The 13,961-nt window shown below is 34.8% G+C and overlaps 1 protein-coding gene and 1 pseudogene across 1 annotated transcript; both read right to left on the minus strand.

Moving 5' to 3' along the window:
- Nucleotides 1–4,423: 4,423 nt before the first annotated feature.
- LOC140507753 (olfactory receptor 8B8-like) lies at nucleotides 4,424–5,389 on the minus strand. The gene has a single exon (XM_072615693.1). It carries the CDS (start codon nucleotides 5,357–5,359, stop codon nucleotides 4,424–4,426), a length of 936 nt encoding a protein of 311 aa, XP_072471794.1. The 5' UTR covers nucleotides 5,360–5,389.
- Nucleotides 5,390–12,965: 7,576 nt separating this feature from the next.
- On the minus strand, nucleotides 12,966–13,571 carry LOC140507754 (olfactory receptor 8B8-like; annotated as a pseudogene).
- Nucleotides 13,572–13,961: the final 390 nt, after the last annotated feature.

Raw genomic sequence — 13,961 nt, forward strand, 5'->3', positions numbered from 1 at the left:
TAAATGATAGCGCAATTAAATGTGTCCAGGCTTGGTAAAAATAACTATGAAATGATGATGATTAATGCAATTATGATTATAAGGTTTTAGCAAAGTTCTATACAGATCTATCCTTAATCCTGTTTAACATTTTATCAATGACAAATATGAAAGCACAGATGTCACGCTTATGAATATAAAGGTGACATAATGCTGAGCTGAAGACTGAGCTGCATCAGAAAGATGACAGAATTTGCATCCAAAATTTTCTGGAGAAGCTGAAACAGCAGACAAAATCTAATAAGATGAAATTTACATATATTTTTAGTACACCTTTTACATGAAGAACAAACTCCACTTATTCACAAATATTGTGATCTTTTCGTGCTATTAGTATCTATTTTTCTTTTTCTACAAATAAATTTTTATTGACATTTTGTTTCTTAAATCACCATAGTTATCCCAAGTATCCCTCTCCCTGCCTTTCCCAGAGAGCCATCCTATATAATAAATAGTACTTTTTCAGGGAGAGAAAAAAAGTCATCATAGACATGAAAAAGTCCAAAAATATGGGCAACATGTAAAACCTGTGGACCTGTGGTCTTCATGAAGGGGATAGGTTGAGGGAGTCATTTTTATTATATTGGCACAGCCTAGTCAGGAATACTGACTTCCTCCATTTATTTAAGTTGTTCCTTATTTCTTTAAGGAGCACTTTGTAATTAAATCTATACAAGTCTTTTGAGTGCTTTGGGAGGTTGAACCCCAGATATTTTAAGCATTTTGTAGTTATTTGGAAAGTAGTATTTCCCTTTATTTTATAGCTTCTTTGGCTATTATTGTAAAGAAAGGCTATTAATTTTTGAGCATTTATTTTGTACTCTGCAACTTTGCTGAAGCTGTAAATTGTCTCAATTAGTATCTTTGATGATTCCTTAAGATTTTCCAAGTAAATTTTCATATTGTCAGCATATGGGAATAGTCTCATTCCCTCTTTACTTACCTTTATTCTTTTACTTTCTCTTCTCATTGCTGCTGCTAACATTTCTAGAACTATATCAAATAATAATGGGGGCAGTGGGTATCTTTGCTTCACTCCCATATGTATTGGAAAGAGTTCTAGTATATCCCCTCTGCATGTGATGATTCCTTGAGATTTAGATAGATGCTTTCAGTAAATTTTTTAAGTCCTTCTATCCCTATACTTTGTAGGAGTTAGATTATTAGTTTGATTTTTGAGAGCTTTTGTTTGAGGTTCTTTTTTTCTACATCCTGTGAAATCTATTCTTCTAGGATCTAGGATCCATTTTAAGACTTTAGGACTTTCCTCTGCTTGGTTATTACAAATTCTATAACAGAATGTTCACTCATCTTCCCTCTTGCCCTCCACTCACATACATCTTTTAGTTTTTTCTAGGTAGAATTTAAGATTTATCTCTACTATAAACTTAATAGATCAAATATTCTATGTAAAATGTTTATATTTAAATGTTTATAATGTTTATATGTAAATGTTTATGTTTTATTCCATTTCACTTGATGTGATTTGCTTTTGGGGTCTATTGATCATGGCATTTATTCCATTTAAAAATTGACAATATGGATTTTACCAATTTGGATTTAACAAATCAAACTGAAGTTTGGAAAGTATTTTAATTATTTGCCTATTTACAAATTGTTCTTCAGTAGAACATGCTTGTAGGAAAAAATTGTCTCCCAAGAACCCAATTTAAAAGTAAAAATGAAAGACTGTCTAATTCTTTATGGTAATTGGAGTATGATAAATATATCACATCATATATTGAAGTAGGATAAAGCTATTTTAGTATATCCTGATAATGATTTAAATCTTAGAAAATATGGCAGCATTTTGTTACACAAATATTTATTGGAATATATATTGATATTTCAGATGTATAAAGTTTAGTGAATTAATTTCATGTAATTGGAGTTTATTATTTAAATTCAATATTAACATGCTCATCATGAGCTTGTCTGAAGTGTCTTTTCCTTCTAAAACTAATCTTGCTTCCTTAAATTTTCCCAGAGCACTTACCTCCCATGCCTAGAATGGACTCCCTCTTCACCTCTATCTCTTGAAATCCTTAGTTTCTTTCAAAGGTTAGTTTAAGTGCTGCCTCTTTCACAATAGTCTTGCTAGTCACTTCTACTGTCAGTACTCCTCCTTGAAACTACTTTGGTTATTTTGGTACATGTTTTGTATTTACTTACTTGTACATACATTATTTTCTCCCAGAATCCTTGCTCCTTGAGGGCAGGGATTATTTTCATGTTTTTCTTTGAATGCCCAGTAACCAACTTAATACAGTGCCTGGTACATTGTGGATATTTAATAAATACTTGTTACTGAATATATTTGCATTTTATCCTCTATCTTTAAAATGCTTTTTGCTGTATGGGATGATGCTGTATGGGAAAAGGAGGGAGAAGCTATGATCAAAAAATAAATAAATAAAAAATTTATTTTTTTTAAATTGCTAGAAGGATTTCTCTTTCCCTAAAGTCCCTTCCCCTGAGTGATGCATCCTCTAACCTAACACCACAGTTTTCATTCTTGTGCTCAAAAGGAAAGGCAGCAATGATACTTTCAAAGGATATGAACATATAATTTCTGCATAATTAATGCTGAAGTCACATGAAAAAATGCTCTAAATCACTATTGATCAGAGAAATGCAAATCAAAACAATTCTGAGGTACTGCCTCACACATATCAGAATGAGTAATAAGGCAGTAAAGGAAAATGATAGATGTTGGAGAAGATATGAGAAAATTGGGACACTAATGCATTGTTGGTGGAGTTGTGAAGTGATCCAACCATTCTGGAGAACAATTTGGAACTGTTCCCAAAGGGCTATAAAACTGCTCATTCCCTTTGATCCAGCAATACCACTACGAGATCTGTATCCCAACGAAATCATAAAAAAGGAGAAAGGACCCACATGTATAAAAATATTTATAGCAGTACCTTTTGTGGTGCTCAAGAACTGGAAATTGAGGGGATGCCCATCAGTTGGGGAATGGTTGAACAAGTTGTGGTATATGAATGTAATGTAACACTATTGCGCTATGAGAAGTGATGATTAAGTGGATTTCAGAAACCTGGAAAGACTTACACAAACTGATGCTGACTGAAGTGAGCCGAACCAGGAGAACATTGCATATGGTAAAAGCAACATTGTGTGATGATCAACTGTGATAGACTTTTTGCTCTTCTCTGCAATACAATGATCCAAGACAATTTCAAAAGATTCATGATGGAAAGTGCTATCCACATCCAGAGATCAGGAGACTGAATGCAGATCGAAGCATGCCATTTTTACTTTTTTGTTTTTTAATTTTTTTCTTTCTTGTGGTTTTTCCCTTTTCTTCTGATTCTTCTTTCACAACATGACTAATGTGGAAATATGCTTAACATGATTGTACATGTATAACCTATATCAGATTTCTCACTGTTTTGGGGAGGTTGGAGGAGAAAGAGGGAAAAATATTTGGAACTCTAAATCTTACAGAAAGGAATGTTGAAAACTATATTTATATGCAATTAGAAAAATAAAATTCTATTAAGTGGGAGAAGAGCAAAGAAAAAAAGTAAGATTTTCCCACCTACAGAAATGTCTGAAGAAATACATCAGATTATTATGAATAGCAGCCAATTAACTGTGCTGCAAATGCATCATTTTTTTAAAAAAGCATTTCAAGGGAATCTTTTTTTCTTTTGCATTTTTGGTGAGATAGCATGGTACAATACAGAATGAAGCTCAGTGTCTGATTCAAGATCTGGATTCAAGTCCCACCTCTGGCACCCAATGTCTTTATGTTCCTAAGCAACTCATTTAATCTCTCTAGGCTTCAGCTTTCCATCTATAAATTAGCTGACCTCTATGGTCCTTCCTAGCTCTCAATTTATGGCACTATTAATTTAATTTTAGTGAGAACTTCTCTATGACAAACTGACCTACTTGAGAAGGGTAAAAATTCCCATCTCCTACAGAGAAAAAAAGACCCTCTAAAAAAATTAACAGATTACATAATCTCTTTATTGATATCAGCACTCTACCTGGTTTGCCCACAGTAGTTGCACTTAGCCAAGAGAAACATAATGTGCTGTAAGCTTTGTACCACCTACCTCCTTGCAAATTTTTTTCTAATTTTTCTTGAATACCAGTCTACGAAAAGTTATACAAAATGTCTAGGACTAGTCATAATTAAATTTTCTAAAGAAGCATACTTCTTAAAAGATCTTTCCCAGGAAAGTTTTGGGAAATAAGTTCTTCTGTAAGACATAAATAAGCTGTTTCAGAAGATTGGTTAAATATTCCTATGATGGGTAGAAAGCATTTAAGTCAGTATCCCTTCAACAAGATATTCCAATAAAGCCAACAGAAATTTGAGTACTCTTGTTGACACTGACCCTAGATCTCATCAGGGGATCATTCTTTGTCTCATGGTTTTCCTCATGGCCAATTTGACATCCTTATTTCTCAAACTGTAGATCAAGGGGTTTAGCATAGGCACTACAATGGTGTAGAACACAGAGGACACTTTTCCTTGGTCCATAGACCCAACAGAAGAAGGTTTGAGGTACATGAAAACTCCTGAACCAAAGAAAAGAGAAACAGTGATTATATGGGAGCTACAAGTACTGAAAGCTTTAGACCTGCCACCAGAGGAGCTGATGCGGAGGATAGTGGAGAAGATGAAAGCATAAGATGTGAAAATGGTAGCACTGATCACTCCAATGTCAACGCTGGCAACAATGAAAGTCACTAACTCATTGATATAGGTGCTTGTGCAGGAAAGCTCCAGAATGGGAAGTATGTCACACATGTAATGGTTGATGATATTATTGTCACAAAAGGACAGTCTCAGCATGCATCCAGTGTGGGCCATGGCACCAGCAAACCCCAACATATATACACCAGACAATAATAGAAAACAAACCTGAGAGGACATCCTGACAACATAAAGTAATGGGTTACAGATAGCAATGAAACGATCATAGGCCATGGCCGACAAAAGCAAGGATTCAGAAAGTCCAAAGAAACAAAAGAAATACAGTTGAGCCATGCACCCTGAATAGGAGATGACATTTTTCTCTGACACAAAGTTCATTAACATTTTAGGGGTGATGACAGAGGAGTAACAGAGATCTATGAAAGACAGATTAAAGAGGAAATAGTACATGGGAGTGTGAAGATGGGAATTCAGTCTAATCAGAGTGATCAAACCAAGATTCCCTACCACAGTGACCACATAAATCCCTAAAAACAGGAAAAAAAGAAGGAGCTGGAGCTCTGGTTGGTCCGTTAAACCTGCGAGAAAAAATTCTGTCACTAAGGAGTCATTTCCTGTGGCCATTCTTCTCTGGGAAGAATCTGTGGGGACAGGAAAGAAGCATATAAGAAGGGAAAACACTTCCCTACCCTGTTAACAAAGTGAGCATGCACACTTGGAGACTCTAAATCCATTCCCTTCCTGTCCTCATCAAGCCTGTCCCTGTTGCCAATAGAAAAGAAAATGGAGCTGGCTGTTGTCTATAATAGTCTCTGAAACAAACTGTTGCCAAAAAAAAAAAATCTTTTGATCTTATCTCCAAAATAAAACCTGGAGGAGTTGGAAGACCAAGAGGGTGAGGGAGAAGCAATAGTTCCCTTCCTAATCCAGTAACTACTGTGCAGGGAAACTACCTAGAATTCTTCAGCTCCCCATGTAGGAATTTGTCAGGATGGGGACCATAACCAATAGCCACATTTTAGGAATAAGGAAATGAGTTTTCAGATACTTGCAGAGTGAGAATTCCTATGACCCATGGCTGCTATCAAGGTGCCCTCCCCCTATGGCACATACTTAGGTAAAGCTCTATATGCCTATAAAGTTAATTGTCTCTCTACATTCTCCATGGAACACTCACCAATCTGCTTTGATGAGCCTCTTAGGGAAGGTGATTTCGACAAAACTCTGTGATCCCATAATCGTGGGTTTAGAAAGAGGAATCAGAAAAGATTCTTCTAACATTCATCCTCATTCTGGCTCACACTATCAGTAGTGGGCTTTCCTGCCTCATTCCCTGGGTTCTTGGGTAAAATAGCTTTGGTGAAGTTGATAGTGATGTACTTACAGCTAATAATCCAATTACTCAAACATGGAGCTCAGTCTCTGACACTCTCTAGAAGAAATTCTGAGCTAAGAAGCACAATTCCAAAGTGAGGTTTTACTAGCTAGTTCTTTTTTTTATTATTCCCATATGACAAATGACAGAAAACAAGAGACTTATTCTGGATCTAGAGATTCAAAACTCCCCTAGGGTCCACAAAGAGAACAGGCTCTTCAGGGAGGAGAAAGTAATAAATCTGCCTTCTGCCCTTAGGACTGTCAACCCTTACTTTGGCTCCATAGAGAACTAATCTTCTACTTAAATTCTGATTGCATAGTTACCAGTGAAAACCAGGAAATAGGCTTCTCTAATTCCCTCTTTTTTTTTTCCTGGAGGCTAGACTTAACCTTAGGATTGATCCCATTCCTATTCTAGATACAGAAGGACTATCATAAATCACCTAATCCAGTAACTATTAGCAGAAGAACCTCACTCATTCTATAACAATATCAATATGGGGTGATCTGGCCTGTGATTAAGCACTTCCTGTAATGGGAAATTCATTGCCCAAGACAATCACTTATTCTGTGTTTACGGGATGGCTCTAATGGTGAAGAGGTTTTCTCCTAAAAATTAACACAAAACATGACTTCAACCCACTAGCTCTAGTTCTACACTCTGGAGCCACATAGAGTAAGATTAATTCCTCCTTGACACAATCCTCAAACATTTGAGCAAAGTGTTCTTGAACTTACATGAACCTAAAAGAGTCCTCAGATTAAACAATCTCTGTTCCTTTAACTCAATTCAATAAATGTTTATTAAGCACCTTTTACATAAAAGACACTGTGCTAAACCTTGGGGATCAATATGGCACAGACTTCGTCCTCAATAAGCTTACAATATAATTGAGAGAAGACAAGTAAATGAATAACTGATATGTCAGCCTCCAAGGAAAAGGGTGGCAACAAAATGGGGCAGCACTATGCCAAGGACAGTACTAAACAGCTCAAAACTGAGATTATTCATACCACTAATTGATATACATGAGAGTAGTATTTTGGGGAAAGGTGAAAAGAGGAGAAGTAAGTAGTAACAGTGCTATTACCATTTACACACCACTGCCAACAGCTAAGTAAAGCCAAGAATGATAGCATTCAAGGACAGTATCATTGGCTTGCCTCCTACTTGTATGTCTTAGTATGTCTTGATAGATCTATATCCATGACACACTTGGGTATCCTCCAAGACTATCCTGAGACTTCTCTTTTCCATCTGTACTATCTCACTTGAGGATCTCATTAGTTTCTATGGGTACAGTTATCTCTATGCAAATGACTCCTAAACCTAGATCATCCTGACTCCAGGCCCTGAATTCTATCCTTTACCTGGAGTTCAGATCCCTCCTCAGACACTTACTATTTATGTAACCATGGACAAATCACTCAATCTCTCTCGGTCTTAATGTTCTCACCTCTAAAATGGGGATAATAATAGTACCTACTTTATAGGGTTTTGTGAGAAGGCTATGAGATTGAAGTTTGAGATCAAATAAACCAATGGGTCAAATCAATACTGATAAATTCTTTGATCTTCTCCTGGTAAGACACATCATACATAAATTACTGTGGAAAAAGCTAGCATCCTAAAGTCAAATTTTAACAGAAAACTACATTTAAAGACGTTAACACTGATGCAATACCTGTCAATGTACACTTACAGCACAATAAAATGACAATGGATCTAAATGGTGTCCACACATAAATTCATGCAATATTAAGGGATGCTAAAGACTTATGACAACTATAGAACTAGGACCTTGAGGCCACTATAGAAATACTAGCACATTCTCGTCAAAAAACAGAAAGATAACTAGATATTTTGAGAGTATATAATAAATCTATTAAAATGTAGGGAAATACTTTTAGGACAAATAGACTTCATTTAAAAAAATGCAGTGAAAGCTAATAACAGGCGTATACCAGTGGATTTGGCAAATTTAACCAAAAGTAGTTTATCTCTAGATGGAACCAAGGAAATGGCTAAAATCCAATATAGAAATCAAAAGGAGCATTATGTGTGACTTCCACATACATTTAACTAACAACGTTAAAGAAGTTCCAAATTCCTGAGCTATAGATTTATTTATAGAAATAAAGAATTTTGTAAGAGTTTTTCAGGATCAAGTCAGTACAAACAAAATTTATAGAAAGATTATCCTTAAGAAGACCATGCTTATTGACTAATGCAGATCAAGCGATAAATTCATGGAATGTGTGCTATTGCAGATTCAGCAATTAAATATTAGTATTTAGAATTATGCATCAGCAATCCACTTTCTTTCATAAAATAATAGATTAATCATACTCACACTACAGGTATAAACCTCAAAATGTCCTAGAGAAATCAACAAATAAACTGTCCTGGCACTAGAGCATTATCACAAACATAATTACTATACACAATCCACCCGATATGACTTATATCCATTAAAAACTCAACAATAGATGTTATCATACAAAATGCTCATAGGCTACAAACTACATAGGACAAAAATGTTTTCAAACTACAGACCTAGAAGAAGAATTAAAGCAGGTTGGAATAACATTCTACTGAAGTTGTCCCAATGATGCTTTCAATGGATCAATGGAAGATAAGTTTGCATCCCAATTCTCTTACTCGATCACCAAAAGCAGTTAATTCATCCATCTAAACAACGGTAAACAGGATCTTAAACATAAAAGGATAATAGCAAGAAAGTGGCTCATCTTATGACTATTCCTGGGTAAGGAGGGATTGGTTATAAAATCTATTGGCAATTCTGGATCAAGTCAGTATCACTAGAAATTCCATAAAGGTAAGGATCTCAAGCTTATTTGTTGATGGATATTACACAAGGAAATGGTTAGCAAAACAAAACAACTAAAGTACATATGCAGGCTACAAAAATTTAACACCTATTGAATACTTTCCATGTAACAGCTTAGTGGGTAAAAGTATACACCAGAAGCTCACTAATTTTCATAAGTTAAATGACAGTAAATCCCTGTACTACATATATAAACTTCAAAACATCCTTAATGATTCAACAAATACACTATACTCGTACTTGAGCATTACCAGGGATAAAACTGTTGCCCATAATCACTCAGACATAACACTGACCTATAAAAATTGAAGAATAATATTTTAATAGATGTTGTCTTTCCTGAATGGTCATAAACTCCAAGCTATGTGGAATGAAAAGCTTTTGAAATATCAGTAACTATGAAGGGGGAGGAAAAATGGCAAAGTCACAGGAAGCAGTATAGCAAGCTCCATGCTGTCCCAAACTACTCCAAACAAATCTAGGAAAGGCACCAGACCAAACCCTGATGGGAAATTCCAATAAAAATATATAATGTGTCACTTTTCAAGATCAGCTTGACAAAAGGAAACAGAGAGATCTGGGTTTCACCAGGAGCAGCTAGTTTCCTCTTTACTATAATAAAGTACTTCAGAATATTAACAATTTCCAAATATTTTTCTTTTTTTCATTTTTTAACAATTAAGCTCATAATATATACAATATTATACATAACAGTAATGTAGCAACATCTAGATTAGAAAGTAGTTGTGATTCCACAATATCATAAACAATATTATGTATTTGAAACATAAAATAAAACCCATTTCTAGTTAAGGTACCACATTTCAGTGGAATGCATTTCTAAATTACACAGAAACATTCTGAAGAAATTTACTTACATAACTTACACAAACTAATCTATGATCTTCCTACATATAACCCTGTGAAATATCCTATCAGATAAAAACAAAAACAAATTTAATTCATTAAAATTCACATAAAATAAAATACTCTCTAACACTGAAGTTACGAGCTAACAATATTCAAATTACAAAACAATCAATTTTTCTATGTTGATGTTACCAAGTTTCGCAATATAATAAACAGTTTCAAATTTAAAATACTAGTAAATACACAAGGTTTTACAAATAGTTTGAATTCACATCTGTTATCATTAAAGGATAAATTATTGCATTTAGAATGTCTTAACCTAAGATTCTGCATTACTGATTTTTGGCCCAAGAAGAAAGCTCTAAGTAGTTGCTGACAGGGTGTGACCAGTTTCTTCAGATGGAAACTTTTGTGTTTTCACAGAGAGTTAAATAATTCTCAATTTGAGCAATACAAGGAAAATTTAAGGTCCAAATAACAGTTGCAGATCATAATAACCAATATTTTTGCCATATCCAATGTAGTATTATGTTTATTATATAGGCTGTCTACAGACTATCCCAAAAGGGAAGTGGACATGACTTACAGATGTTTATCTAACTTTACTTGTAAACCAAAGCTGCAGAAATTTTTAAAACTTTTATTGTCCAAAGGCTAGAGACTATTTTTTTCTCTATAGGAATAAGAATCTTTTTCATTGCAATTTCTCGTTCTTAACTAAAATCAAATCACTATGCTTTATCCTGAGTATGTGGTGAGATCTTGAAGTCTTAAAATACTGACACCCTACTCGGGTGCCACCCTGCCACAAAAGCAAACATGCAATGTTACTTTAAACTATCAGCAAGTCTACTAAGATTTTATAATTCTACCTTTCACAGATGAGGATGCTTTAAGGGGTCCTTGTTATGCCAAATATAAAGAAAACCATTATAACCATCTCCTATATTTTTAAAGTTTTTAATAACATATTTGCATCATTCTTTTAATAATTAATATTAAGCATTATCTTTAACACATTACAAATCATCATAACTAGGTGAATTTGGCTTAAAATCACACAGCTAACAAATTTTCTGATCCATGTAGTATTTGATAATAATAATAATAAATATCACTTATAATGAGACCAGAATAAGTTCAATTACACCTAGATCCATTTTCCAAAAAGTATCATATAGAACTTTAATTTATAATTTCAATTATTTAATATTATATTTTATATAAGGGCTATTTATTTCAAGAATTTCATATATAGGATTCACTATTTCCAGCTAATCCACTGCAAAAGATTTTAAAAGTAACAATATTCTACCCCAATTACTATACTTAGGAACACCTTGCTTGTCAAATTTCTGCTAACCTTCTACATATGTCTTGTCTGTATTGGCTTTTTGTAGCTAATTACTTACACAAAAGTCAAACTTGCCCATCTGAAGCTGGCAAATGAACTCCCAAAACAACCATCCAGGGAAAAGTGGAGCTTGGAACACATAGCCTTGATGTATGCCGGGTGCGTCCCTCATTTGTTCCCAAACTTTATCTTCTATATTTTCCCTCCAGTCTTTATTTCTCTTTCCAAATCTTTCAAACCAATTACACAGACTACACAACTTTCCTTTACATTTCAACCGTCTCCCAGACTGCACATACTGTTATTAAACCTTCCCAGGCTGTGAGTTAATTTCAACCCAGGTAATTATCTTCCTTCATGTACTTATCACAATCATAACCTATCACTTAATTAGCTGCAATTCAGGTTTTATCTACTAGATCAACAAGCTCCAAACCTTTCTCATTGTTCCAAAAGGAGATAGAAACCTGTGCTGCCTATTCCTAGTCCCAGAAGAAGTTGGTGGGACAAACTTCTGTTTTTAAAAATCCATTAAGATATTTTTAGTAATTATAAAATATCTTAGGAGGCCTGTTGAAGCCCAGGAGTGGGATCCTGGATTCTCTAAGCTCCATTAAGAGCTTACAAAAAGCTTTATTGCCCAATTAACAATAAAGTTGTGCTGTGCCCAGAATTCAACTCAAAGCAGTTTCCCAAATTAAATCATATTCATTTCTCTTTTCTGCTTACTCTTCACTTTTTTAGAATCTGGAGAGTGTTAATACTTAACAATTCATAAATCAAGAGAGTTGTATTTCTCTCACAATTTTTACCAATATTGCTTACACAAACAGCTTTTACAATGGTAATATACATTTTAAATGTAAATTGTTGAAATTCTAGTGATTGCATTTAAGTCTATGATAGAAAAATCTTGATCAAAGTATCTTAAAATACAAAAACTTATATTGCAATTTTAAGCACAGTAACCCTTAAAAACATTTCCCTTTTGACTTCTATTTTCTCTTGAAAAGGGTTTTGAGTAATGTGATTTTTTTTTCTTCCACAATAGAAACACTTAATGGCCAGATTCTCACAGCCATGTTGTCTATGGGCAGCTTGGCTTGAGATCTCATCAGCTTATAACTAAATACAAGCAGCTGCTGTACCACACCCAGAAAAAAAAAGTGGCTGGATTTTTACTTCAAGGAAGTGCTCAAAAGAAAAATTTCTTCTCTAATTCTACTTTCAAATCTTCAAACTTTTATAAATTGGAGGAAAGTTGCCCTTTTTCTCTCTGTCTCTTGATTTTGGCTGCAATCAAAAGACAAAGATATTTTTTACATTTTCTCCTTAAATTACCCTTAAATTTCAAATATAGATAGCCTAAGGGAGTCTTACTGTCCTGGCTAATTAAGACTTCACCCTACTTCTCAGTTCTTCTAACTGGCAAATACAGCCTAATTCTGAAAATCCCAAACAGAGACACAAAACGCAGATGAGAATACAGTCTTGATGACCAGAAATTAAAGTTTCAATGTAAAAGTGACTTCCTCACTTGTCTTGCTTACCTCATTTACCTCTGCTACTTAGTCTGCTGAAGCCAATTTTTTTTTTACTCAGACCCAATTACTTACCTGAAAACCAGACTGCAAGAATCTTTTTAGAAAAATTGTATCTCCTTCCTTATTTTACCTAGCTTCTTATTCTGCTCACAGCATTTTTTTTTCTCACTCAGAATGCAGAGGATAGTGGAAAAGATTAACATATAAGAAGGGAAAATGGTGGAGTTAATCCCTCAGAGGTCTATGCTTGTTATAATGAAAACCACCAACTGGTTGATGTAGGTGCTAGTGCAGGAGAGTTCCAGGATGGGGGGAGGAGGTGGGGCAATGTCACACATATAATGGCTAGTGATGTTAGTATCACAGAAGGACAGTCTGTAAACTCCATCACATACACACCAGACACTAGATGGGAGCAAACCTGAGAGGACGTGATGCTATTATAAAGCAATAGAATACAGATGGCAACACATTAGTTATAGGCCAAGGTTGACAAAAGAAAGGACTCAGAATTTACAAAGAAACAGAAGGAAGACAGCTGAGCCATGCACCAAGAATAGGAGATGATGTTTTTCTCCACACAAAGTTCATTAGCATTTGGGGGTTGATGACAGAGAAATAACAGAGATCTATGAAAAACATATTGAAAAGAAAATAATACATGAGGGGATGAAGGTATGGATTACACCTGTTTAAAGTCATCAAGCCTAAATTCCCAACCATAGTTACCACATAGATCCCTAGGAATAGGAAAAAAAGAGAAGGAGCTAGAGCTCTGGTTGGTCACTTAGACCTGACAAGATAAATTCATTCACAGGGGAATCATGTCTTGTGGTCATTCTCTTGTGAGCAGAATCTGTGGGGACTGGAAAGAATAGTCAAATTAGAGAGGAATTAACTCTTCACATCCTGTTCTCTAGTGACAAGGTATTATCCACAGTGCCTGGCACATAGCGGGTAATTAATAAATGTTTCTTGAATAAATTAATGAATGAAACAAACTTGAAGATCCTTAACCCAGTGCCTTCCTGAATCCACTGCTGCCACAAGGGTGCCCAAGAACTCTGATTACTCTCTAAAAGTTTACATAAGCCAAACAGTTGCCATAAATAGCTTTTGAATCGGTCTTCAAAATTAAGCAAGGGCAAGTAGGCAAGAAGAAAACAAGGGAGAGAGAAAGGAGGAAACAAGCATCTACTGTGGCCAGGCACTGTGCTAAGTCTTACAAA

This window comes from Notamacropus eugenii, chromosome 5 (genome assembly GCF_028372415.1).
Source record: "Notamacropus eugenii isolate mMacEug1 chromosome 5, mMacEug1.pri_v2, whole genome shotgun sequence".
NCBI classification, from domain to species: domain Eukaryota; kingdom Metazoa; phylum Chordata; class Mammalia; order Diprotodontia; family Macropodidae; genus Notamacropus; species Notamacropus eugenii.